This window comes from Gastrolobium bilobum, unplaced genomic scaffold, assembly GCF_033153095.1.
Source record: "Gastrolobium bilobum isolate Gb01-03AN ecotype WA unplaced genomic scaffold, APGP_CSIRO_Gbil_v1 utg1090, whole genome shotgun sequence".
Taxonomy (NCBI): Eukaryota; Viridiplantae; Streptophyta; class Magnoliopsida; order Fabales; family Fabaceae; genus Gastrolobium; species Gastrolobium bilobum.
In genome coordinates, this window is record NW_026899797.1 from 460,610 (window position 1) to 487,864 (window position 27,255).

Sequence of the window (27,255 nt, forward strand, 5' to 3'; positions counted from 1 at the left end):
AATGTTTTTATAAATGCAACTATATATAAATCATGAAACATTTAAGTAAATTTTATTTTCAAAAATAAAGTAAAATTTGAGAGCTTTATATTTTCGTGCACCAAAAAGAGCTTCATATGATCCAGTGACTGATCCAGCAAAAATTAAATTCTCCAAAATTTTAATAAAGGGAGGGGGGGATTAGAGATTCCAGAATTTTCTTTTTCTATTGATTCATTTTTCAGTTCCACCAATAACTATCAAATGAAAACAAACTTTTTAACCCCTCTATTTTCGATTTTTTTTAATTTTATTCATTATATTTCTATTCATTCCCTCGCGTTAAGCACACAGGAAGAATGGTTTATTGTAGGTGTGTTACAAAATAAGCGCCAATTGTAAAAAGAAGTGTAGACTAAATTACTACATAATCAATGCATTGTGATTCTGTATTGATTTTTATATACACACAAATCATCGACAAAGAAGATGAAATATTTTGGGATTTGTATAAATAAAAGCATTAGCAATCCACCATGGAACGCTAGCCAGAATGTAATCAGACTTTGGTGGCTTAAGATCAGTATAATTTTGCCACGATGAAATGCCCAACTCTGGCACTTTTAATGTATCTGTACTAAATTACGGTCATTCACTTGACTTCTTAGCCACTTTCCAATTCGTGGCTCTACATTTAACTATCATTCAAATTACTTCAGTCTCAAATGCATTTGTGAGAAATTACACCTATCATTTTTTGGTTTTGATTTGACATGTATTTGAGTTCAATTTGAACTTCGTGTGTGAAACTTTTCTACATTATATCTAATGTAAAATTTGACGTCAAAATCTAAAAGATTTTTCCTATCTTATACGTGCAGAACTATTTACGTTGTTGAGCTGTTGAATACTATCTTCTCATCCTGGAGGCTAAGGCTTTCGATTGGAGATGTTGTCTCTTTCCACTGGGCAAATCACTATCACTGACACTTCCTTCCACAAGTTTATCATGAGCATCAGAAAATTCCGTTCTCCATGAGCGCAGGGGAACAAGGTAATTATCATCCTTGACCTTGTTGGGGCTTCTCCTCCGCTCCTCCTCATGACGTTTCACATTTTCTGATATCTGATGGAAGGTTTTGTTTATCTTCGCAATACCCTTTTCAACGGGTTCTACCACATGTGAAACTGTAAATTTCATGTCATCAACAATCTGAAACATAAAGACAGCAGAAACAGCCCACGTGAGTTTGACAAAGAGATAACAGAAAATTCAAAGGTTTGAAAGTTGAGTGTTCACATCTCACAATTTCACCACTTCCAACAACCACATCACGAACATTATGGGTAAATTTCATACGCTTCTCTCTCTCATCATTTCGACCCATCCGCATTCTAGTTGAGCGCTCACAGTCTCGAACTTCTGCAGGATCAGGAGGTGTCCCTAGTGATGCATAGTCAGCCATCACCGCTACATTGCGGACACACCTCTCTCCCCTTTTGTAAGGTACTGCAGGAAAGACATAAAGATGCACAACAGCAGCAACGCCCATCTGTTAACAAATTTTGAAATGGGCAATCATATAAAAAAAATGCCATCCCAGAACTTAAGAATTGATTGAAAACATTTTCCAAGTTGATGACACTCAGAAATTTTAGCTTAAATGGGGGCATCAAGTAACATAAGAAGGGACCTGAGTTAACCTGATTTAATAATGAGTCCGTGTCTCTGTGTTAAAGCAAAGAAGTCATTGGTCTTAAAAAAGGCTCAAGAAAATAGAGTAGAACCTAATACTTCATATATAGGTCCCAAAATGATCATTTCATGTACTACTAAAATCCTATTGGATCAAGTCTTCCATCTACACATGTGCCTGATCCTAGTAGACATTCACACTTTCAGCCGCTGAAATCCCACTTTGACTAAAAAAAGCACGAGTAAATACTAAATAGTAATCATGCCATGTTTATAACTTTAAATGCATTCATATATGATAAAGATAGGCAACCATCCACCTGATATAACATATATGCTATGCAGAAAGGCAAACAAAATAACGCCAATCTCATATATCCATCTTTGTGACAAAAGTCTGTCACATTTTAGGTTTTCATGCAGAGATAATACATGGCAATTAAAGTTTAAACTTGTTCATAAAGCATACTCAAATGCAGATGATAGAATATATTAGTACTCCTCAAAATTGAGATGATTTAATAATGCAGTATTAGACAATCAAAATTGTAAAAAACATGAATTGCATACCTCTATACAGATGATATAGTCTTGTATACGTGTTCTTAGCTCCTGAGCCAGTGACCCTTTAAATGCTCCCATAGAAAAAAGAATTGCAACAGCCACACCTTGCCACCATGTCAGGAAGATGATTGACTTAAAAGTTAGAAACTTTGCCAATGGTTTGATTGGCTCCAATTTATCTTTAGTGACAGAATAGAACTGTAAAAGGCAATATAGGGCCCATGACTGACTAAAATTAAGAATACATGCCAAGTAAGGATACCTGCAAGCACATAAAAGTATCAGGCCACAACAAGGATCATAACAAATACGACCTTCCTAAAAACAAAAAATAGGAAATAGAAAGTAGAAATAATATTACAAATAATAATCAATCTAGATCTTTTCAATTGGTACTCGCAAAGAAACATGGAATTATATCTAAGATCGAGAATAATCTTTGTGGTTGAGAATCAAGATTATATATATTTATGGTATGCAACATACACATGCAAACTACCAGAGGCACACGCTAATATAATCTTACCCATATTTCCATTCAAACTTCCCCTCTCCATAAACCCCAAAAGATTGGAGGATCATTGCCAGCAATGCACAGATCATTTTCAGCATCATCTGGAATTTAGGTTTTAGTCAGCAACAAGAAAGACATGGATTCTTCTATGCCAAAGAGAAAGAGGGTGGAACAAAAGCACAATTATCCAAAATCCAACTTACATATTGCACGATGCCAATTTTCACAGATTGATAGAAGTCAGTGCCAAGATACCAATCTCTTAGGAAGCAATTTAAGGGAAATGGATGCTCTACAACGCCATACGCATATGATTCTTCCAGGAGAGGAGTCCTGGAGTCTGTTAGGCTCATACTTTCCATAAATTGAATTGTTTTGTCCTCACCACCTAATAGAACCATAAACAATTTTTGTATTCAAGAGCATGACAAACCCAATATAATTCAAAATTTGAGAAGATGTATGAAATTCAAGCCTCACAGATTTTGAAATAGACTCAAGATTTGAGAAGGAAAGGAAATAAAATATCTTAAAAGATCTTAATACTTACACTATGCATTTCTGGAATATATATATATATATATATATATATATATATATATATATATATATATATATATATATTGTCTCAAGCAGCTTGAGAAATGTTTTTCCCTATATATATATAGGGATAGGTTATTTTACCTACCTCATGCCTACCTTACCTACCACTCTTCAACACCGTTAGATCAGAATCTCAACTAACCTTTATCATTTATCTCTCCTCTTAAGATTATGATCTAACAGTATTGGAGAATGGTAGATAAAATAGGCATGAAAAAAAGATAGATAGAATAATCTATCCCATATATATATATATATATATATATATATATATATATATATTCACATACACACAAATAATAGCTACAACTAATGTAAATCATATAGGTATATAATCCGTTTGACATACCTAAGCAAGCTATCAAGTATCTTTCAAAGCAATATAATGCAAAAGCCTCATAGCAGTCCCGGATGATTTCACAGTTAAATGCTGCACTGGAATCCAATAGTGACAAAAACTGCATCATAAAAACGTCAGAACTTAACAATTTACTATTAAAACAATAAAAACCACTCCCCATTAAGTTACAATATATTAAAAAGAATAAAAAAAGAACTTCAAGGCTGGATCATGTACACCAAGCAGGCACACTGATACAAATGTTTGTCGCAACTCACTACAAATGGTCCTTTCTGGAAAATAAAACCCAAGATTTTCTGAAATTATATTATCAGTTCAACAAGAATAAAATTTGTGAGCATGTTATAAATAAAAAGGAGGCAGTCTTTCTTTTCAGTATCAATTAGATATAGTAAAGATAACTATTAGAAAATGGAAAATTCATAAAAAAACAATTATCCCAACATAAAGTTGCACGTGAAAAAGTAAAAGGAGCAGCATTTTAGTCTGACTGTGGAAGACACTGACATATAAATTCTTTGACAATCAAAATGTACAATTAGTCCTATAGTAAACTGTAAACAGCAGTGAAGCTGAAAACCTAACCAAACAATATGCATTAATAAGTAAGTTCCAATGTACTCCAATGAGATAGCAACACAAGTTTAGCCAAAATAAAAGGAGTTACAAGCGGGAAATTATTTAGATTCCATACAACAAAAAGCAAACAGAGATCTTCATTAGGACAAATTTAATAAACCCAAGTAAAAGATGCCATACAAAGAGAACAGATGGTATTTTGCCATTTCCTTAGCATCTCTTACCGATTCCACTGCATAAACAGGAACCATTAAAATGAGACCAATCAAAAACTTCTGCTCCTGAATAAATGAAAAAAGAAGAAGGAAATATTAACTATTATAAAAAGGAAGGAAAAATATTACAGGACAGAAATGGCCAAGTCAGTTAAAGGGTGCTGTTATTAGAAGAACTAAGAGAAGGGAAGCTAAGCATTACATAAATAGTAAATCTATTGGTGCAGGAGAATAAGGATTATGAATATTAGATACATGCTAAATGCTAACACCTAAAAGTAAAGAGGCATAAGGAGAAACCTCAGGCTGATTATAGGAAGCTAAATGCTCGAGTATTAGACATATGGAGAGAACAACAGCAACAAGCACAAATATACTTGAACTGATAACTGTCCAGCTGACAGTTTCTGTAGATTCCACACCAACAATTACTGGCCACATATTCCCTGATCTGCTAGTGGACTCGACAAGTGTAAAAAGAAATATCGAAGAACATACAATATCCAACAAACCCATTCACCAGAAACTTAGAATCAGTTGTAACAAGTGGTCTTCCCTTGATTTGAAGTATATTCCAGACAATGTGAAGTATCTTGACACCCACAATGAAAACTACCCTTCTGGTACAAAAGCAATTCTTCAAATTCAACATGCAACATGTAGAACTAACAGAGTCCGTAAACAGAAGACAAGGATGTTTGCTTTTGATACATGAAGAAAACCCAAATTGAGATAGGACAGCTATCCTGCATTGACAATCAGATTATCTCACAAATAATATTAAAAAAAGACATCCAAATTCAGTCTTTCAAAGCAAGTACAGGTAGTTTAACTAGTAAGCATATCCACAATACAGAAGATTTAGTACTGATAAATCTCGGAGACATAAAATATAACAAACTCAAAAGCTCCAATATGTGCATTTGCACCAGAAAAACCAAAATTTAAAGTACCGTTCAACCTCTACACATCAAGAAAGATATCAATAACTCACAAAACTCTAAATAAGAATAACTATATACAAAGTGCCACATTTTGATAGGGAGGGGAATAGAAAAAGTCAACATCAGATAACTCAAAGCTGGTTTATCATGTCTAGAAATTGCTGTCATAAAACAGCCCAAAAAACTTTTTTGTTTTGGTAAAACAGCCCAAAAACTATAAAGTCAACAACTATTTATTAACTAAAGTACCGAGTAAGCCACTAACTATTAGCTAGTGGTCATCATATGAATTACCTTTAGCTAGATACAAGCTCACATAGCACACGTAGGTCCACCAAGAGTGCCCAATGGTAACAATATTGTATTTGTTAGATAGAAACTCATTCATGAGTTTTTACCTAAGAGCTTAAACTTTGGGTATAGCTGATTCTTAATGTGGTATCATAGCCTGTATTACCAAGTGATCTAGAGTTCAATTCTCGGCTCCCATTTTTTTAAATAAAAAAATTTGAATTTTAGCACAAGTTAGGCGTGGACCTATGCATTACCCGCACTTTAAGAAAGTTCTTGCATGAGGGGGTGTTAAATATAAAATCATTTATATGCTCTTACCTAACAACTTAAGCTTTTGGGAAGCTAATTCTTAACTGTATTGAAAGCTTATATTGAGGGAAGGTGATCTAAATAATAGATTGGACACATCATCATCATCATCACGCAACTTTTGTTCCATCTTGCCATAGAGAATGTAAGGATAAGAGAGACAAAATAGCATACTCTTGAATTTATAAATTATTTAGTTACAAGATTTAGTCATGATATTCTTACTTATCTCCTAATCCAAGATAGTTACAAGATTGTGTTTAAGCCAACGTCAACGGCATCTTTATCCCTATGTAGTTGGGATCTACGGTCAATAAACCCAAATAAAAAAAAAAGAACAGTTGAGGGAAAAGAAAAATAAATAAAAGGGAAAAAGTAAATAAGAGAGATAAATAAATAAATAAAAAGTCTAAAATAGTACTATTAAATGATTCTTTCTTTTGTATTTTTGGTTATTTAGGCATGAGACATTGGCAGCTGAAGTGGTACAGAGAGATTTGAAAGTAACATACAGAAAGCCAATGTCCAATAGAAACGGTTAAACAGCATGTGCACTCATTTCTTGAAAGTGTTAGTAACTTAGGCATTTACAGCTGCTATGAGTACTAGAAGATAAATATCAAATAATAAAGTATTCAGAAATAATAGTCTTACTTCTCACTAGCAATAAAGGATGACAATACTTATTTTCCTATGGCTACAACCATATTTTAATCCATTTCCACTCCCCTTCTTCTAAATTGTTACATACATAATTGCAATGCGGTTTATGACATAAGCAATGAAGCGTTGATCGAGTGCATGCTTCATCAATGGAGGGTAGACTCAGAAGAAGCTTTTAATGAATTCGAAGATTATCACATTTCTTGGACAAAATTCTCTTAGCCGACAACAAGGCATTCAAAAACAACCATCAATTTTCATGCAAACAAAAAGATAAAAACAAAAAAATCAAGGTGCATTCAGAAATGGCAAAGGTGCAATTATTCCATGATTTTCAATTTAACATTATATTCCGTCAATGTTGGAAAGGGAAAAAAGAAAAAGGCCAAAACCCTAGACCTCGAGTATATGCAGACGGGGAAAAGAAATACGCAATGAGCCAAAAACAAGAATCGCTACAACAGGAACAATGGCAATGACTGGGAGAAACTTTGGAAGGAAAATTTAAGAGAGAGTTCAAACCTGCGCTCAACATTTTGTGCTTTTTCCGGCAAAATCGAGATGGATATTTTCCGGGAAAATAGAAAGCAAGAAAAAGAGGAGCGAGCGAAAATCGAATACAAAACAACGGAATTTTGCTTTGGTAGTTGGAAAAACACAAATTGGGAAATTAATATTTTTTTTAATTCGAGGGGAAAAAATATAATAAAAGAGGAAGAGACTAAGATGACAGGGGCAAGAAGATCTTGTGGTCACAGCTGCAATCGGAGTCGTCAATTGGAATGATTGTGATCAAGGTTATCTTATTTGGCGTTTTGTGTGAGGGCAGTGACCTCAAATATGTGACTGCTTGTTAAAATGGGAAAGTTGGATTGTCCACGTCAGTGTGTAAGCATGACGAATGAAGAAATATTAGCACATTATCGAATCCTCTGCCAAACAGTCAGAAAGAGAAAGAGAGCAGACCGTTTGTTTTGAAAATATTTTCAGAAGTGTTATTAAACTCGACGACGGCATTGATCTGGTGGGGTACTGAATTATTGGGTCACTGATCGGATTGGTGAGTTATTAATTGGATTGGTTGATCTGAATATATATAAATATATAAAATTATAAATTTAATTATATTCTCCATATCTAAAATGAATTAAACAAGGTTTTTTAAATAAGTTCAAAAACATGAAACATAAATAAATAAAAATGCATGTTATTACTATGTCAAATTAAATTGTAACTCAGAATTTCTATAAATATACCTCTCAATGACATTGAATTCATATTTTTCAAATTCAACTACAATAAAAATGACATATGTCACATTCTCTTAATTTATTATTTCGCAAATTGCTTAAGTATTGGAAGTTGAAATTTGAAGTCATTGTAATACTAGAAAATAAAATTACAAAAAGTTTTTTTTTTTTTTTTTTTGTAATACAAAAAGTTTTTAAAATGAGTTATATATTTTTTTTAAAGGATGAAAGAATTTTGATTTTTTAGTTTTTTTTTAATGCATGACTCGACCCAGGTCATTAGGTCATTGGATAACCGGGTCACCGATTTTGATCGAGTTTTTACTAAATCGATGCATGACCAATCCAATACTTGATTCAAAATGATTCGATGATCGGTTTGTTGGGTTCCGAGTCGATCCGACTGGATTGGACCGAATTTTACAAGTATAATTTTAAGTGTTATGGATGTACGTGTACCGACTAGTCTATATATCTTTCATCAAATATAAAAATAATAATATATTATTTCTTCCTTTATAATTACTTCCATTTATATCCCTAATTTTTATTTTTATTTTGATAAGAAAGTATCTACCGTTTGTTTTCCGGCATTTTCATCCAATTAATGCAAATTTTAAAATATTTAAGAAATTTTATATTATTGTGTATATTTTGAAAATAACACATTTTCAACATTTTTCAATTTTTTCCCAAAGACACTAATATCTATTAAATTTTATATATTTATAAGTACACTTATAATTAATAAATATGTAACTAACTGACCCTAACTACTAGTCTTACATAAAGAAATGATACATTTTGACCGGGATTCCTCACATATGATATAAGTCTTGATAAATCTAGCAGACAAGGAGCTGATAGTATAGACAGAGTCAATTTATCTTCCTTACAAAAAATGATTAATAATTAACACGTAGGGCTATCTACCGAAAAAAAGAAGAAGGGAGATCAAATCCATCAACTAATCTTAAATATAAAATTTGAATCCCATCAACAAATTGACCAAATTTGTTTTAGCCATGGTTCACATAATTTTGGGTAAAATATAGTAAATAAGTAATGTTGTCTTTAAAAAAAAAAAATTAAATTCTAAAAATTTTAAATAAAATTTAATTACCTTTTTAGTCAATAAATATAATTTTAATTCATACATAAATTACCTGTGTGTGTGAACCTCTTTAATATAATTCAACAATTTGTTTTTAAAAAAAATAGAAAAATAGGAGAAATAATCATATTAGATTTAGTGGTATTATCGACGTAAACCTTAGAAATCATATTTTTCTCAAGTGATATTTACTATATTATTATCGACAAATATACGCAATAGTCAAAATAACATTGATAGCTTGAATCAGCAGTTTATAGTAATTTGCGAAAATTTTCATGAACTGCGTACAATTGTTGTTACACTAGAACTTTTTTTTGGAGGGTTAAAATAAAGAACAATTTGTAAAAAAAAAAAATTTATAAAATCATTTCAAGTATATGGCAGAGTGAATTCTCATTAAACATTCAGTATTGACCAAAAAGAAAGCATGGAACAAGACTAATTTCCGGTCCTCCAGCCAAAAATCCACAGAGCTCGTCCAGAAAGCATTCTGTCATGAAAATGAATTCAGACAACGTAAATAGCCTATTCCAGACGTGCTCAGATCTTTACATGACATTCTCCAACAGAAAAACCGACACAAAATGCCATCAACAAGTGCATCACATAACACAACTCAGTGTCACAACCAGAACTTAAAAATTATGAAGTCGCGTAAATCTACAAATGGAATACATCTGTTAGTATACAAAAGAATGGGACATTCGTTACATGATTATACAAAATTGTTCTTTCATTAGTAAGTGTCAACAAAACCATTAGACTTGGTCAGCCAAAATGATGACGAAAATTTTCACAAATCAAAAGGTTTCTTTTCCTGTACCTATATGTTCCGTCTCTACTTTTTTCCCCACGAATTCAAAGAGGGTCGGGTGGTTTGCTCTTGAAGTTCTCATATTTTATCTCGAATTGCATTCATCTGCCAGGAGCCAACTAGTACCTAACCTGATTAATGGTTGATGATTGCCTTCTGCAGCAACAATGGATTGAGTCTGATACCCCACATCTAGTTCCTTTTGCAACTTTTTTTATGAATATACATGGGTGCAAAACAGAAATTCCCAGCCTGAAGCTGTTAAAACTATATCTACATGGCCCTCAACATGCAAAATTTGCCAGGATAAACTTCAAACAACACTGGTACTAGAACGAGCTACCCTTTGAGCTTCTTCCAAGTCCCTAAAAAACCTGCAAATTCATATTTAAAAAACACCTCTATGGTAAGAAATCCAGAATGCAACCATGTGCAGAGCAAGTTGAATGTTTTTGCAGTTAACTAAAGTACCCTGAACCAATCAACGAACAACCAAATAACAAAGCTATATCAATCTGTAAGTCAAATTGAAGACCAACAAACTTTATCACCGAAACCAAGACCAACAACTCACTTAAAGCAACATTCAAAATAACTAAATAAATAAGCCTTGCGATTACTTTCAAGTTTTGCAATTAACAAAAGACAAAACTGAAACTATAAAGCAAACCCCCCCAATGCACAAAACTCTCCAACTTTGCGCGGGTAGGGGTGAGTTCAATTCAAAAATTAATATCATTGTTAGCATGCCAAATTGAAAGCACAATTGGAATTTCAACTATTTGAATCCAACTATCTTTATGACTTAATCATACCTTCTAGAATTAAGAACAGAAGAGCCACCAAGTAGAAACCGAATGCCAGTATTGCTGGCATTTTGTAGAGCAACAGAACGTGCCTCCTCATAAGTTGTCCCGCCAACAATGAAGATGATAACTTCCTGCGGCCTGTTTTTCATGTAGTCATTAACAACACAACTCAGATTATTCCACTGTGATAATAATGTTCATAAAAATTAAAACAAATTATTAGAAACATATAATGTGCGAAAAATCTCTCTCTTCCTGGACAAAAAGCTCATTCCTACATGATCTGTAAGGACATAGGATATTTCCTTCTTATTAACCGTATATTAAACAGAGAATTTTTCATTAAAAAATTACAAAGTTCCTAATAATCCTATTAAAATGTAACGCATAAAACAACTCAGATAGTCCTACAATAGCATTATCAAATAATCAACCAGATTAACTCCAAAATTATAGTTTGCTCTTGCTGGTGCTAGTGGAACATGGGACATAAAACAGGTCGCATAATTTACAGATTTATGAGGGTTTGAAAGGTACAGAGCATAGACAAAAGCTGCAAGGGATAAAATCATTTGTGCATTACTGACACGATATAAAGTAACTGTGCAGATTAAGGTAGTAAAAACTTTGTCTCGGCAGGCTGAATGGGAGTATTATTTTTCTTCCCTTGATAGAACATTGCCCCAATCTATTATAAGGTTCTGTCCTATGGATAAAACAAACTCAGCAGTATAATACAGAAAGAATTGCAGAATCCTGCATTCATCAAGGGTGTGAAGCCACCACAAAAGCTCAAGATATGCTCCCAAAATCAAGCCTGTCCTTTCCCATTACATGCTAAATTGTTGATACGATTTATCACATGAGTGGTGCCACATTAACTGACAGGTATTCTGATACAACTCCTTCATTATTGAAGACATATCATAGGCAGCGGATAAGGAACGTCTCTCTTAGTGAGGCAACACATGGTGCAGCTGCAACACAGGATAGAATTACCCTTGCAGCAGCTGGTGCAACAAACTTGGGCTGAGTCAGCAAAACGGTTGGAAGGAGAACGTAAAAGGGAGTCACGAAGAAAGATGGAAAATCTTTGGACAATTGAGATTTAGTTCTTTGGGAGAGATCAGGGGCTCTCCAATTCCCTTGAATCTATATTCATAATTTCTGTATTTCTTTTTTGGTCTATTCAGTTCTGTAATGAGTTTATACTTGAGATATGTCATGGAAAATTACTTGTAATTGATACATTGAATTTCTGCATTTTATACAAAAGTGTCTCAGTTTATTTTTATTCTGGAAATTGTTGCTTGGTCTGTTACAATTGGTATCAAAGCTCTCTTTCTTGGGAGCGTTGAATGGTGTTGACGAGAACAATGGACTCTCGAATCGAAGCTTTAGAAGAGAGAATGGTAAGAACGGAGGAAGGAATACAACGACTCGAAGCAGGATTAGCTAAGGTATTAAGGGGAATGCAAAACATGAACGAAAACAGAGAAGACCGTCGGTCCAGAAGCCATGGACGACGAGGAAGGGAGGGAAGAGGAAGTAGAGGCTCTTCAGAGATATCCGGTGACGAAATAGGAAGGAACCACCACGGAGAAACTATGAGGAGGCGGCTAGAATTACCTTCTTTTTCTGGTTTGGGGGCTTATGACTGGTTAACTCGGGTGGAACGTTATTTTGAGATGAACCCAATGTCTGACAGGGAGAAATTGAAAGCGGTGATGATCGTTCTCGAAAGGGAGGCATTACACTGGTACCAATGGTGGGAGAGGAGCACCACAACTACCTCTTGGGGTTTATTCCGAGCGGAAGTTCTTAGCCGTTTCCAGCCAGATCTCGAGGGAAATCCACTTCACGAGTTGTTGAGCTTTCGTCAGATCGGCAGCGTACAAGATTTCAGGAGGGATTTCGAAAAAATAAGCGGCAGCTTGGAGTTCATCGATGAGGACGTCCTTAGGGGAATTTGGCTGAATGGCCTAACTACTTGTATCAGATAAGAGCTTCTTCTACAGCCATTAGACAGCTTGCCGATGATGATGAAGAAGGCACAGCGTGTCGAGAGGAGAAATTGGGCTTGGTTGGCTGAGGGAGTTGGGAGAAATGGGCCTAGTCGAATCCTTGGGCCGTCGAAATCAAATAATATTGCAACAACTCGTTTTAACACATGTCCGGGTCAATATGGGTCAACGGGTCAAAAATCGGGTCAAGCTTTTTCTAATATGACTAACCCGTCTAATGAAGCTCCCAAAACGCAAATGAACCCTAACCCATCGTTCCAGCATCAGCGAATGGAAGAGGGTCAGTCCAACAACAACACTCGATCCGGTGGTCGCCGGTTGCCGCAAGCTGAGTGGCAGGAACGTTCTCGCAAAGGTTTGTGCTTCCACTGCGACGAAAGGTGGAATCCTGGCCATCGTTGCAAGTCGAAGCAGCTGAACCTTCTGGTGGTCATCGAAGGGGAAGAGGACGACGATGCACATGATGATAACGTTGTAAATACTGAGACAGAGGGCGTGGAAAACGAGAACCCACACGCAACGCTTCAGCTCTCTTCTCACAGCTTGTTGGGGTTGGCTTCGAGCAAGTCCATGAGGTTATGGGGAGAAATAGGAGGTCATAAGGTCGTGATCCTCATTGATAGTGGAGCCACGCATAATTTCATCAAGGAAGAGACAGCTGGTGAGCTCGGGTGGAAGACAACGAAAACTGTTGATTACAAGGTCGAAATTGGTAACGGTGATCGTCTAAGTTGTAATGGTGTATGTTCGGGAGTAGGGATCCGGTTTCAGGGAATTGAAGTGGTTCAAGACTTGTTTTTGTTCAAGCTTGGAGGGGTGGATGTGGTGTTGGGTATGGACTGGCTTCAGGAATTGGGTACAATCAAAGCTAATTTTAGGGAACTCTCTCTAAGCTTTGAAGAGGGGGGACGAAGGGTACTAATTCGGGCTGAACCAGAACTCTCTTGCTCTGAGACATCTTTTAAAGTAATCACAAAGGCTATCCAGAATAAGGGACAGGGTTTTCTAATACATCCTAATTGGGAGTCATTCACTGTTCCTGAATGCCAGAAGGAGTGGGAAGAGTTGAAGCAATTGCTGGTTGAATACGACCATATTTTTCAAGTCCCATCAGGTCTCCCCCCACAATGCAGCAGGGATCATGCTATTCTTCTCAAACCCGGAAGTGAGGTCCCTAATATTCGGCCATACAGGTACCCTTCCTATCAGAAGGATGAAATTGAGAAAAATGTTAATGAATTGTTGAGTTCTGGAATGATTAGGCCCAGTGTGAGTCCTTACTCAAGCCCAGCAATTTTAGTAAAAAAAAGGACAACAACTGGCGAGTATGTGTTGATTATAGGAAGTTGAACAAGATGACAGTGCCAGACAAATTCCCAATGCCGGTGATTGATGAACTAATTGATGAAATTGGGGCTGCTTGCATTTTTTCTAAATTAGACTTGAAATCCGGGTTCAACCAAATCAGGTTGAAGGTAGATGATATCGAGAAGACAACTTTTCGTACACATGAAGGCCATTACGAATATCTTGTGATGCCCTTTGGTTTGACAAACGCTCCATCTACCTTCCAAGCATTGATGAACGAAGTCCTCAAGCCATTCCTTCGACGTTTTGTCTTGGTTTTCTTCGACGACATTCTGGTTTACAGTCAATCCGAGGAGATGCATATTCAGCATTTGGGGGCTGTTTTTGGGGAGCTGAGGCAACAACAGTTGTACGCAAATAGAAAGAAATGTGTTTTTGGGCAGTCTCAAATTGAATATCTTGGCCATACATCAGTTCTAAAGGGGTTGAAGCCGATCATCCATCTAAAACCATGGCAATGCAACAATGGCCTGTCCCTTAGAATATTAAGGGTTTACGTGGGTTTCTTGGATTAACTGGATATTACAGGAAGTTTGTGCAGGGGTATGGCATATTGGCCAAGCCTCTAACTAATCTCTTGAAGAAAAATTCTTTTCTTTGGAATGAAGAAGCTCAGGCTGCGTTTGACCAGCTCAAACTCCTCAAGTGTGATCTGCCCACTCTTGCCTTGCCTGATTTTTAATAAGTTGTTTACAGTGATTACTGATGCTTCAGGTAAAGGCATTGGAGCTGCACTCATGCAAGAAGGAAGGCCTTTAGCATTCATTAGTCAGGGGTTTTCTCAACTGGCAATGAGCAAATCTGTATACGAAAAGGAACTGATGGCTTTGGTTTTTGCTGTCCAAAAGTGGCATTGTTATCTTTTAGGACGGCACTTTGTGGTCAAAACGGATCAAAAAAGTCTCAAATTCCTTATGGACCAACGAGTGTTGGGCGAGGATCAGCAGAAATGGACCTCTAAACTTTTGGGCTTTGATTTTGAGGTTCAATACCATCCAGGGAAAGAAAATGTGGTTGCGGATGCTCTTTCGCGTAGAGGGAATTTTTATTCTTTTTCTTCTGTAAGGCTGCCCATGGTGGAACAAATCGAGCAAGCACAAGGGGCTGATTCTACCCTTCGGCAGGTTGTGTTGGATTTGGTTAAGGATCCTTCCAAGCATCCTGGTTTTCAGTTAGTAGGTGGGAGATTGACTTTTCACGATAGGTTGGTGATCCCAAAAAATTCCAATCTCATAGCAACTTTACTCCGAGAGTTTCATGCTTCCCTGGTTGGGGGCCACCCTGGATTTTTTCGTACATTTAAACGAATTTCCAATCTGGTTTATTGGGAGGGAATGAAGAAGGATATACAAGAATTTGTGGCACAGTGTGCTGTTTGTCAGCAATGTAAGGTCTCCAATCTGTCCCATGCTGGTCTCCTCCAACCTCTTCCTGTCCCAAGTCAGGTTTGGTCAGATATCTCTTTAGATTTTGTAGGGGGTTTGCCTAAAGCTTGTGGGGTTGACACGGTTTTGGTGATAGTTGACCGTCTTACTAAATTTGCCCATTTTATTCCCCTCTGTCATCCTTATAGTGCTCAAGAGGTTGCTGTTTTATTTGTCAAAAATATTGTCAAATTGCATGGTTTCCCAATATCCATTGTTTCTGACAGGGATCGCGTTTTTACTAGCCATTTCTGGTCTGAGTTATTTAAGCAGGCTGGTACTTCTCTTAAGTATAGCACAACTTATCATCCACAGTCTAACGGACAAACAAAAATTGTCAATAAATGCTTAGAAACTTATCTTAGATGCTTCTGCCATCCTCGTCCTAAGCAGTGGCCAAATTGGTTACATTGGGCCGAATATTGGTATAATACCACTTACAAGTCTTGCACCGGTATCTCCCCATTTAAGTCTTTATACGGTTCTGACCCTCCTTCTCTGTTTAGAGTTGGTCATGCTGTCCAGGTGGCTGAAGTGGATCGAATGCTCCAAAACAGAGATGCTATATTAGGAGAACTACAACACCAGTTAACTAAGGCACAAAATAGGATGAACTTGCTGATAAGCATAGGAGGGATGTCCAATTGGAGGTAAATGATATGGTTTTTCTGAAGATCCAGCCCTATAGACTCAAGACTTTAGCTCGGAGACTTCATGAGAAACTTAGCCCCCACTTTTATGGCCCTTTTCGGGTGCTGGCCAAAGTGGGAACAGCTGCCTACAAGCTGGATTTACCCCCTTCTTGTCTTATACACCCGGTCTTCCATGTGTCTTTACTTAAAAAGGCACTTCCTGACTTGGAGCTTGCAAGGGTCCAGCCCCTACCGTCTATATTATCAGACGAGTTTGAGCTTGTGGTGGAACCAGCTGAAGTATTACAATGGCGAAAAACTGCAAGGGGAGCTGTTGAGGTTTTAATCCGTTGGTTTAATCTGCCTTCATTCGAAGACTCCTGGGAGGATTCGTACAAGTTGAATTGTCAATTTCCTTGGTACAAACTCGAGGACAAGGTTCGCAATTTAGGGGGGAGTATTGATACAACTCCTCCACTATTGAAGACATATCATAGGCAGCGGATAAGGAACGTCTCTCTTAGTGAGGCAACACATGGTGCAGATGCAACACATGGTGCAGCTGCAACACAGGATAGAATTACCCTTGCAGCAGCTGGTGCAATGTAGCAGCTGGTGCAACAAACTTGGGCTGAGTCAGCAACACGGTTGGAAGGAGAACGTGAAAGGGAGTCACGAAGAAAGATGGAAAATCTTTGGACAATTGAGATTTAGTTCTTTGGGAGAGATCAGGGGCTCTCCAATTCCCTTGAATCTATATTCATAATTTCTGTATTTCTTTTTTGGTCTATTCAGTTCTGTAATGAGAGTTTATACTTGAGATATGTCATGGAAAATTACTTGTAATTGATACATTGAATTTCTGCATTTTATACAAACGTGTCTCAGTTTATTTTTATTCTGGAAATTGTTGCTTGGTCTGTTACATATTCTTTTGACTTAGTTAGTGCTAAACACTAAAAAGTTTGATACTTTTTTGTAATTTCAATTAAATATCACAATATTTAGAAACCATGGAACACCTAGTGGCATCACTAATTTGGATAGAAACCAAGGGATGCCTAGAAATTCACAAATAAGAATTTATTTTTAAAAGCAACAAACCTTCCTTGTTGAAAGTGATTTCCAACAAATGGGTAGTCCAAATCTCTCAACCGCCCTTTGACAATGCTTTCCATGACTTGGAACAGAAGTGGCTGGTGCTGGGTGTAAACATTCTCAACACCCTGCAGCAAAATTCAGAAAACAAATATTTTAGGATTGAAGACTTGCGTCATTAAGGATATGGTATAATAGTCATAATATTTCTATGCAGACCTTCAACCCACGAGCCATGTTACGGGCAATGTTCATTAGATCTCGATTTCCAAAAAGATCACCAGTTCTCTTGTCTACACCTGCTTGCTTTAGAAGAAACTGAAGAAGCTGTTGTGCCACAATAAAGATATCAATATCAGTAACTTTCTCATGTAGCCACATCAAAAAACAGCAGTAGCATCCATCAATATGCTGTTCTTAATTTAATTTATTTGAATGTAAATTTCTACACGAAAATCCAAAGCCAAAGATATGAGAAGACAACACAATTCAAAATAGTATCACCATCACTACTAATTTATCTAAGGTTTAAAAGGTGGACAACATCACTTAAGGATTAATGACTGACATTCAGACATTCTCGCATGAAAATATGTGGATTAAATTAAAGAAGACAATGGTTTAAATTTGTTTACCCCGGGTTTGTATTTGGCAGATCTGGAAGCCAGTTTGTTAAAGAGCTGCATTAACTGAACCGGGCTATCCTTCTCATATCGCAAAGCATACAGCATGACCAAACGTAGTCTATCCGCATCTGATATGCTGTCATCGTTTAGTAGATTCGTCACTGCCTGCAAAAGAGTACATTAGAGATAGAAGTTATCACTTATCACCTGGATTGTATGTTACCTTTATTATTTTAAAGCTGTTATTAGTACATATCATAACAATTAACAAGGAAAAATATAATTGCTTTATTAAGTGAGGTTGCTTCATATACCATATAATCTGTTATGTTAAACATGGATTGTTGGCCATGTGAAACTAAAAATGGATATAATTCTGGGATTTGTTTAGTCTTAGACTTCACACCAGATCCCTGTTCTTACTTCACATCATTGTTCAGGAATTCAAATGTGAGTGAAGACGTCCCACATTGAAAAAGAATGGACTAAGTGAGAACAGAGTAAGCCACAATAACTGTTTTCATCCAAGAAAATATTAACTTCTTAGGGAAACAATATGAAGCTTATTGTTACGAATAAAAATACAAGGGAACACAGGAGGCAGTCAGTTAGATTAGTTAGTTAGTTAGTTAGTTAGTATAGGCTAGTTATTTGGAGGCTTGTCACAATAGTGTATTGCATGTATATAAGGGGATATACCCCTCTTTGAGAAGTAGCTTTTGACAAATATTGAGTGAAGCTGAGAGTGCTCAGTTGAAGGAGAATTCCCCTTGGCAAGAGAATTGTCTCTTGAGTGTACGTTCCATTTCTCGTCGATAAACAGATTTTTTTCCTTTCATTTCTGTAATATCAATTTCTATCTCTAAACAACCAGAGCCGTAAAACTTAATAAGACAGAACAAAAAAATTACAAGAAGGACATCGCATCCTTTCTAACGAATATCAGCACTGAAATGAAAAAACTAATATATATTAGTTTTCTAATTTCGCAGAACCGCCAAAGAAATACATCAGCAAGTCCCATGTGCCGAGAACAAGGGAACATTTTTTAATTTCTAACAAACATTGCACAACTTGAAAGGATTCTCCTGTTTTTTCCATCTCGAAAGTTCTCTGTGTGGGGTAATCTATTAGATATAAGTTTCAATTATAACAGAAATTATACAGTATGTAAATAAATGAATATAAGTTTCCTTAGTTTTTTAATGGTCATCCAAAAATCTTTGAAGTTAGAGCATAAGCAAAGGAGAATGTTTCAATAACTACATACAATATATACCTCAAAAGCAGCCCCTTGCCCTCCATTGCAAGCCAACTCCTGTTCTGTTTGTGAAACTAACATAAGTTTTCGCTCTTGAACTATCTTGCTCATTTCTGTTACCAAAGTAACATGTTTTGTCACATTTCCATGCATTTTTCTGTACTCAGGGTAATTGTCAACAAATTTGGCCATATCCTCTGCCAAGAGTCAAATCATAAAATCAGTGAATTTTATACTATGTCGCCATGTATAAATAAGTTTTTACATCTGTAATTGTAACAGCTGAAGGAGTTTTGTTACTCTGGAATGTGAGAGAATAAAAGTGCAAACCTATTGTTTGGATGTTCTGGTTACTCTTTGCCACTTGCTGAAATTCATCAACCAGCCGCTTGATATTCATACCTATATCCCCAAAATTCTCATACATGTTAGCTTTGAAAAAGGAATCTTGTTCTGATGACAGCACAACCTCCTGTGACAAGAAATGGCAACAAAGTTGCTTTCAATGAGCACAAAATCAAGACTGCAATATGGTGCTCACATAATTACCCAGTATAAGAAATGTATCCAACCTCCTGATCTTTTGGAAATTTACCAATGGATTTTAAGTCCACTTTGTTGTCTTGGATTCCAATCAATTCATGAAGCATAGCCTGTAAGTATTATAACACCACAATAGAGCATTACTTAAATGAATAAACAAGTAATCAAATTGCTCAGCTGTAAGTTTGTCAGTAAGCACTATGATCATGTGTCAATCTCACAGATACCTGATAAGTCCATTGATTTAGCAATGGGGTTACAGGATCATCCCTCCTGTCAATCACCAATAACAATGGAGATACTTCCATTCGCCTAAAATCAAAAAGACCACTTTGCTCTTGGTACATCAGTTTCTGTTTCAAGCCCAATAATGTAAATTAGTATACTCCTCTAGATCCACAGTAGAATAAAAGGAAATAGGGGGCAAGGAGGGAGGTACAGTAAAATTAGAATTGAGTTATGGGGAGAGACCAAGCTCTCGAAATACTGATTACCAGCCACTGAATTCACTCTACTTTCCTCATCAATAAATTTTCCTGCTTTCTCCATAAATTTACTAAATTCTAGTCCAGTTCTATCAGATAAACACATTGCCACCCAAAAGAACATATAGATTGGCTATATGTGTGCACAGAAGTATGCACATGCTCAGAGATAAGCCATACGAAATTCAGAATTATAGAAATTATGAAGATATAAAATCTTGAACTCATTGCAGAAACCAATAACCACATTGCTAAAATGCATATACAATTATTTAACATAAAGCAAAAAAAATCCAGCAAGACAAGGTGGCCTAAACTCACAGCTGCTTCCTGTGCTATCCTTTTTGCAATGTCAGACGTCCTTTGATATCTAATTACTGGTCTCCGTTTTAATGCCAAAAAAACAGCTGCAAGACCGTCAACAACCCGATCGCAGAAGTGCTGCAATTTTGAAGGATCTACCACAGCTGGGAGCATATAAATGTAATTTGAAGGCACGTGCACAGTGAAATGATAAGGATCAATGGCAACAAAGTCTGCATAGAACTCCTGGATGATCAGGACAACTATATCAGAATGAAACTTGGCAACACAAACCCCAGCATTTGAGATTGCAACACAAAGGATCGGGTGTTCAAGGCTTCAAGCTCAACATATGGAGTCATATATCAGATAAAGAACTGGACAGAGAACATAAAAAATTTGCAATTATAGGAGGATTAAGAAAGACGAAGATAACCTTCCATCCAAGAGTTATTTCACGAGAACTTAATAATATTCTTGTGATACTACAAACTGACCAGTAATTTTCCTATCTATTTTGAAATAAATTCTAAGACAAGCATCTATCATCACAAAAATTAATGTGCAGTTCAAAAAATCATAAAATAGTTATAGCAAAGTTCCTAAGTCCAAACAGACAAAAAAGTAGAGAGTATTGTGCACGCATAAGCAGTTACCTGAACTTGCTGGACAACTTCCTGTTCATCTGAATCAGCAAGTATGTGAATCTGAGTGTCCTTCATTATGTTGGAGAAAACTGTAATTTTGGAATGGATTCACAAAGAGTCTTCAAATCAATAGGAGAAAATCACTATTTAACTTGGGGAAATTAGAAATTAAATTCCTAAAGAAGGATTGCACTATAGTTTTTCTAATTTTCAAGCAAAAATTTAAAGAACTTACATAGGTGATACTCTCCAAATCTGGGACTAGCCAGCTGGCGGCGCATATGCTGGATGTTCTCTGATGTAGGTCGAACGAAGTAAATGGCCTTGAGATGTGACATTGATTCGTTTGACTTGGAAATAGAATCTACCAACTCTACCAAAAACACCTCTTTCTGAAGAAGCTCTGACTGTGAATACACAACACTTACAATACTTACCTGCATCGATTTGAGAAATATATTGACTCAACATCAAAAACACTGATTTCCTCCTAAACAAACAGAAGCAAATAAATTCTAGGAATTAAGTACCTTTGGCAGGTTTATTTATGGTTTTGACGGAGTAAAACAAAATAGTATAAGTCAAAACATAATTCCTCGGTGTCTTGGCAATAAAACCACAGGTAACGGTTTTACAAGCATACATCAACATTATAAGCATAATATCAAACGAGGCCAATATCACAATAATCAATCAGACCATCATAATTATCAAACGTAATGAGCCTTTCCTTTCAAACAAAATGAAATGCGGAGTCTCACTGTCACTCCAGTGGTTTCAAACCTACAATCTCTACTTGCCTTCCATTGTTGAAAGGAAACAAAGTAACAACAGAAACAATATAATTTCGTAATTAATTACCAAGGCAATGACGTATTTTCATCTTTCATAGAACATACAAACCTATTCCTAACAAAAATTTACTCATGAACCACAAAAATACTGAAAAATTAAAACCGCCATATAATTGCACTACATAATTTGCTTGACAGACAGATCCGTAAGAACAATCGAGAGCAATTTGTAGCTAAGCTTAGCAGAAATAGCAGTCCGTGAAAATCGCAAATAGGTAATTCGAACTACCGTAAGTGACACTTAATCATCCACAATTCAGAGCGAAAAACTAAAAACTATATATAAATAAGAAAGAGAAATTGATCCAACCGTAGGTAACACATGTATCTTCTTATTCATGTTTGGCATTTGGCAATATATGAAATACAAAAACAAAAAACAAATCGAAATACGTTGATATTTTGGTGAGATTTTTGAGCATTGTGGAAGATCGTCAAGGAAAAGTGCGATGTACCGTTTGAGAATCAAGGATGAGAACTTTCATGCCGGAGATGTCCTGCAAGATGCGGTTGATGTAATCACGCACGGTCGATGTGAGCACCATCTTATGTATGGGACTTGAATCTCTCGATGAAGATCAGTTCAATTGCAGCGTGTGCGAATCTAGGACTCTAGGAGGAGCAGAGAGACAAAGGGGTTCAGACTTCAGAATTCAGATCCACGACGAGCGAGGACGACGATCGTTTGGCTCTAACGCACCGTTTTACTCGTTGTTCGTTGATGCCAAATTTTATTGCAACCCCTTTAAATTGTTTTGATACCTTTTTTAAAAAAATAAAAGAAAAGAAAACAGAAATGTTATACTTTTCCTATTTTTTTAAGTAACTTTTATTAGTAAATTTTAACGGTTGATTTTCATCAATCTAACTGTCATAATTTATTATAAATTAATAATTAATTAATAAGTATGACCCCATAAATTATAACCGTTAGATTGACAGAAATGAATGATTAAAATTTAGTAGTAATAGGAAGTAAAAAAAATATATAGTAAATATAATATCTCCCAAAAAAACAAAACTTTTTTGAGCACTTTGGTTGGTTAGAAAAATTAAGAGTAAAACATTTCTTCCGTCAATGGAGATAAGTTATCTCTCGTGAATTCAAAATGACATCGTTTTGAAACGAAAATCAAGATATTTTTGTAATTATAATATATTACAAGATTATATTAGTCTTTATGATTATTATTTTTTAAATTTATAACTCTAAAACGACATCGTTTTAAATTCACTGTATCGATGACCGGAGAAATACTTTTCTAAAAAATGAACGACCATTTTTAATTTATCTCTTACAAACTACTTTATTGTTGATTACGTGTAATTAATACACTGATTTAAATAACATACATTAAAAAAGAAAATGTAACTTTTTTTATATGTAATATTCGAATTTAACCTTATATTCTCAAATTTAAATCCTTCAGAGTTCTACTGTATTCGAATTTCGCCGTTTAGCCTTTTAGACTTTACTTCTTGGCAAGGGTTCTGGAGAAGTCCAATGGATTTGATTAAACCTTGGAGCTTGAAACCTTCGCGAATTTTTTCCTCACCACTTATCACAATCACTAGAACTAGCTTCTATGCCCCTCCTCGCTCTGCAACTAAATTCTCTTTTCAATTTTTGACATTTCCATATATTCCGAGAAAGCCCCTAATTCTGCATGGCAAGAAGAGAAACTCTGATTCAGAGCCAGTTCTAGAAACCTCCATTGTCCAAGAAGTATCAATGGAAGAAGAAGAGGACCTCCTTGATGAATTTGAATACGGTATAACTGCTCTGAATCTCTCAAATCTCATTGTTTCTCTCTATCTCTTTCTGAACTCTCCGTTGAACTTCAAGTTGATTTTTATTTTTATTTTTGGTCTGTTTAAATTGCTTACATTTTCTGACGGAATTTCTTGATTGCACAGAGGCATCACTGGATGATGATGATGATGGCGATGATAACGACAACGATGAAGAATACTCTGACGAAGAAGAGGTCTATGAAGATGAGGATGACGAAGAAGTGGACTATGAAGAAGAGGATGGTGTACCCTATGTAAGATGTGTTTGAGTTTCGATTGGTATTCTATATTTATATTGTTGATAGAAAATTTTGATTTTGTTGAGGAATATGATTTTGCACATTTTGAAGGCAGGTGATGGCGGCGCAGGTGGTGGAATCTCACTCGCTGGAACATGGTGGGATAAAAAGGCACTAGCCATTGCTAAAGAGGTTACCGTGTCTTTTGACGGTGACTTGCAAATTTATGCTTTTAAAACATTGCTCAATTCCGCTATTCAAGTACGCATTGAGAAGCTTTCCAACAAGTAAGACATTATTGCTGTGTGTATACTTTATAAGATGCTATTTATTGTTGTATTTTAATTTTACTATAGAACCCCCTCCCCCCTTCCCTTTTTTAAAAAATTAAAAACCCAAAAAAATGAGCTAAAAACGATTTAGACTGGAACTTTGGAGTTTATGCTGGTTTAATCAAATTTAACCAATTTGATTAGGTTAAGCATCAAGGAATTACGGGATACGACGCTTGTGGCTATGTCTGTCAGTTTGTGAAATGTATACTTCCTGATTCAGATATAGTTGAACTTCCTTAGACAGACAGTCAGTCTGGTTTAATTTGATAAATTTTATTATTCAACAGTCATTATGAATAATCCATATCTATTCTAAATGATTTATGATGAATCCTTACTTATTTTGTCTTCGTGTAATTATTTTTGTTGTTTTATGTAGTAAGCCTAAGTTTAAGATTGCATGATCGGATATACTAGGCTGGATATCTGTTGTGTTTTTTTTATTATTATTTACTTATTTGCTCCTGCTGTTCATAATTATTCTGAGGCTTATTTCCTTCCTCCATATCTAGTATACTGAGATAGGGTGTTAGGCTGAATTTCAGACTTTGGAACCATTTGATCAGGATAGGGGGAGTTGTTGCAGTTTTATCGGTAAAGAAGGTCCAAAGAAAAAAGGAAATGTTGAAGTTAAATGACGATTATTATATTCAGCATTCCTATCCCCTGTGAGAAAATGAAGAGGCTTTTGCCTCTATAATTTAAGGAGTATTGAGCTTGTCAAAAGAAACATACCATTGTGCAGTTGTGCCTTCCCTCCTAAAAATGTAAGAAAATGTCTGGAGATTTTTATGATTATATCACAGGTTTCTAATTGCGTTTGATGGGTGCCTGATTTATCCCAGTTTCTGAGTGCAAACCTTTTTCATAACCCATAACAGGTCTCTTCATCTATAGTTAAAAACAGTAAATGCTGTCTGTACATTGCTCAATGAATGGATTAATCTGGCTTTTAACTGCAGCAGAGGCACTCACCAAATATCAGTACTTTGCATCATTTTGTGTTTCCCTAATGCAATGTGTCTTGAATAACCATTTCGTTTTTGCGTAAACTGCTGCTTATCTTGCTATTATATTGGACGTGTCTTAATTGCTGAGTTCTGGCTTCCATGTACAATAGGTCTGGCTCCCCCAGCATGGAAGATATTGAAGTCTTTTCTACAACCTATAGAGCAAAATTGGATGAAGCGGAACTTGCCAAACTTGTTCCTGAGAATTTGAGTTTGGAGGTACCATTTCAAGTATCTTATTGGCATTTTGTCGTATGTTGAGGGATAGAGATATCTCAAGATTATCACTATGTAAAAAATTTGAGAGTGTAAACTATTTAAGTACTCTTATATCCTTTTCGTTTCCCTTCTTGCTTAATCAAATCCACTGGAAGCTATTGATGATGTTTTTAAATCTTAGTGCAAATGAATCATATGTTCTTCTCATGGCACTGAGGTTATTTTTTCCCTCCTGAATTTGAATGATGATGCTAAGGGATTGAAATTTTGATTACCAATGTTTCTTATTATTGGTTCTATTAGCTTTTATATCTGAGATGTGTTCCTTCAGGTGTCTTCTCCTGGTGTTGAAAGGATAGTTCGGGTTCCAGATGATCTAGATCGATTCAAGGACCGGCCTATGTATGTGAAATACGCCGTGGATGATGATTCAAATAATCCATCTGCAGAAGCTGATGGTGTCTTCAAGCTTGAATCCTTTGACATGGAAACAAAATGTTGTACCTGGGGTTTAGCAGACGTGCGAGTTAACAGACAGAAAGCAGGGAAAGGAAGACCACTGAATAAAAAGCAAAGAGAATGGCGTTTAAGTACTCCCTTTGATTCCTTGCGTTTAGTACGGTTGCACTCTGATATTTAAATAGTGTTTTTTTCCCGACAGTTGATAATTATATCTCCATCTATTGTCTCTCTGTGTGTCTGCATATATACGCGCACACAAGGGACTGCATGTGTAAATACTGAGGAGAAGAGTTAGGAGTTTATCTCAAATTTTGCATCTTGGAACTTATTATAACTTTTGACATTGTGGATGGTAATCGTTCATTCATTTATTGCTCTTGTTCTAAACTGTTTAATGTTTATTTCACGGGAAATGGAAGGGAGAAAAGAAATGAAGAGATACGAAGGCTATGGCAGTATGGCATTACAATGCCACATCTATGAGGGATGTATCTTGAACCTACATTGCGGTCTTTTCCGAAGGCTCAAACATTTCGTTTACCTCTGGACTCCTGTCCAAAGAAAAGAAGAAGAAAAAAAGTTTATATCAATTAAAAACAAATAAAACAGTCCAAACTAAATAATTTGTTATTGATTATCATCATAAGATTCACAGAGTGACAAAGGAATAGACAGTTTATTACCTACTTCCTACTATCATTAGTCATTTCTGTCCTGCGAAAATGCGTTTTCAAAATTGACTTAGTTGTGAAAATCTGCATTCTAGAACACACAAGGACGGTATCAGAATCTAAAGAATCCAAGAGAAAGAAGGTAACCTCCGTTGAATCAAGAAAATGTGAAAAATGAATTCTACTGATATATATGCTCTGCAAAAATAGGAACTAACTCAACTATCAAACTAACTGATAAAACTAACTCCTCTATCAGCTAATAACAAATAAATACACGTGACAAAATGAGAGAAAAGGAGAAGTGAGTTGTGACAGATGGTGCCATATTTTAATTTTTATATGATTTTTAAATTTTTAAACAAAATTATGGTATGCATTGTTAAATTTTATTTTATTTATTAATCAAACTAATTGGAATTTGTAATAATCACACACGATTGAGTTTGGTCCTATAACACCTCGCATATTTAATTATGATATTAAATGCTAAATTGAGGGTTAAAGGGTTTAATTAGTGAAAATCCTAAGATTTGGGGTCAAAATACC

At 35.7% G+C, this 27,255-nt stretch overlaps 3 protein-coding genes across 5 annotated transcripts; 1 reads left to right on the forward strand and 2 right to left on the reverse strand.

The window, feature by feature from the left end:
* Positions 1 to 492: 492 nt before the first annotated feature.
* LOC133293549 (protein LAZ1 homolog 1) lies at positions 493 to 7,358 on the reverse strand. Of its 2 annotated transcripts, XM_061492131.1 has the most exons (9): positions 7,244 to 7,358; positions 4,812 to 5,257; positions 4,521 to 4,577; positions 3,706 to 3,814; positions 2,957 to 3,141; positions 2,766 to 2,854; positions 2,246 to 2,501; positions 1,287 to 1,532; positions 493 to 1,192 (listed from the first exon to the last, which is right to left on the reverse strand). In XM_061492131.1, the coding sequence occupies exons 2-9, from the start codon at positions 5,025 to 5,027 to the stop codon at positions 890 to 892; spliced, it is 1,461 nt and encodes a 486-aa protein (XP_061348115.1). In that variant the 5' UTR covers positions 5,028 to 5,257; positions 7,244 to 7,358; the 3' UTR covers positions 493 to 889. The 2 variants fall into 2 exon arrangements, with proteins under 2 accessions (XP_061348115.1, XP_061348116.1); XM_061492132.1 differs by lacking the exon at positions 493 to 1,192 and having other exon boundaries at positions 1,317 to 1,489.
* A 2,359-nt stretch (positions 7,359 to 9,717) lies between these two features.
* LOC133293557 (vacuolar protein sorting-associated protein 45 homolog) lies at positions 9,718 to 22,680 on the reverse strand. Of its 2 annotated transcripts, XM_061492147.1 has the most exons (13): positions 22,432 to 22,680; positions 21,358 to 21,559; positions 21,132 to 21,211; positions 20,494 to 20,721; positions 19,915 to 20,040; positions 19,717 to 19,797; positions 19,475 to 19,616; positions 19,163 to 19,341; positions 17,893 to 18,048; positions 17,477 to 17,584; positions 17,264 to 17,385; positions 10,718 to 10,849; positions 9,718 to 10,276 (listed from the first exon to the last, which is right to left on the reverse strand). In XM_061492147.1, exons 1-13 carry the CDS (start codon positions 22,519 to 22,521, stop codon positions 10,216 to 10,218), a joined length of 1,707 nt encoding a protein of 568 aa, XP_061348131.1. In that variant the 5' UTR covers positions 22,522 to 22,680; the 3' UTR covers positions 9,718 to 10,215. The 2 variants fall into 2 exon arrangements, with proteins under 2 accessions (XP_061348131.1, XP_061348132.1); XM_061492148.1 differs by lacking the exon at positions 22,432 to 22,680 and having other exon boundaries at positions 21,132 to 21,241; positions 21,358 to 21,452.
* Positions 22,681 to 23,442: 762 nt separating this feature from the next.
* Positions 23,443 to 26,344, forward strand: LOC133293580 (uncharacterized). Its single transcript, XM_061492169.1, has 5 exons — positions 23,443 to 23,748; positions 23,894 to 24,024; positions 24,121 to 24,296; positions 25,465 to 25,573; positions 25,905 to 26,344. Exons 1-5 carry the CDS (start codon positions 23,481 to 23,483, stop codon positions 26,211 to 26,213), a joined length of 993 nt encoding a protein of 330 aa, XP_061348153.1. The 5' UTR covers positions 23,443 to 23,480; the 3' UTR covers positions 26,214 to 26,344.
* The last annotated feature ends 911 nt before the right edge of the window (positions 26,345 to 27,255 follow it).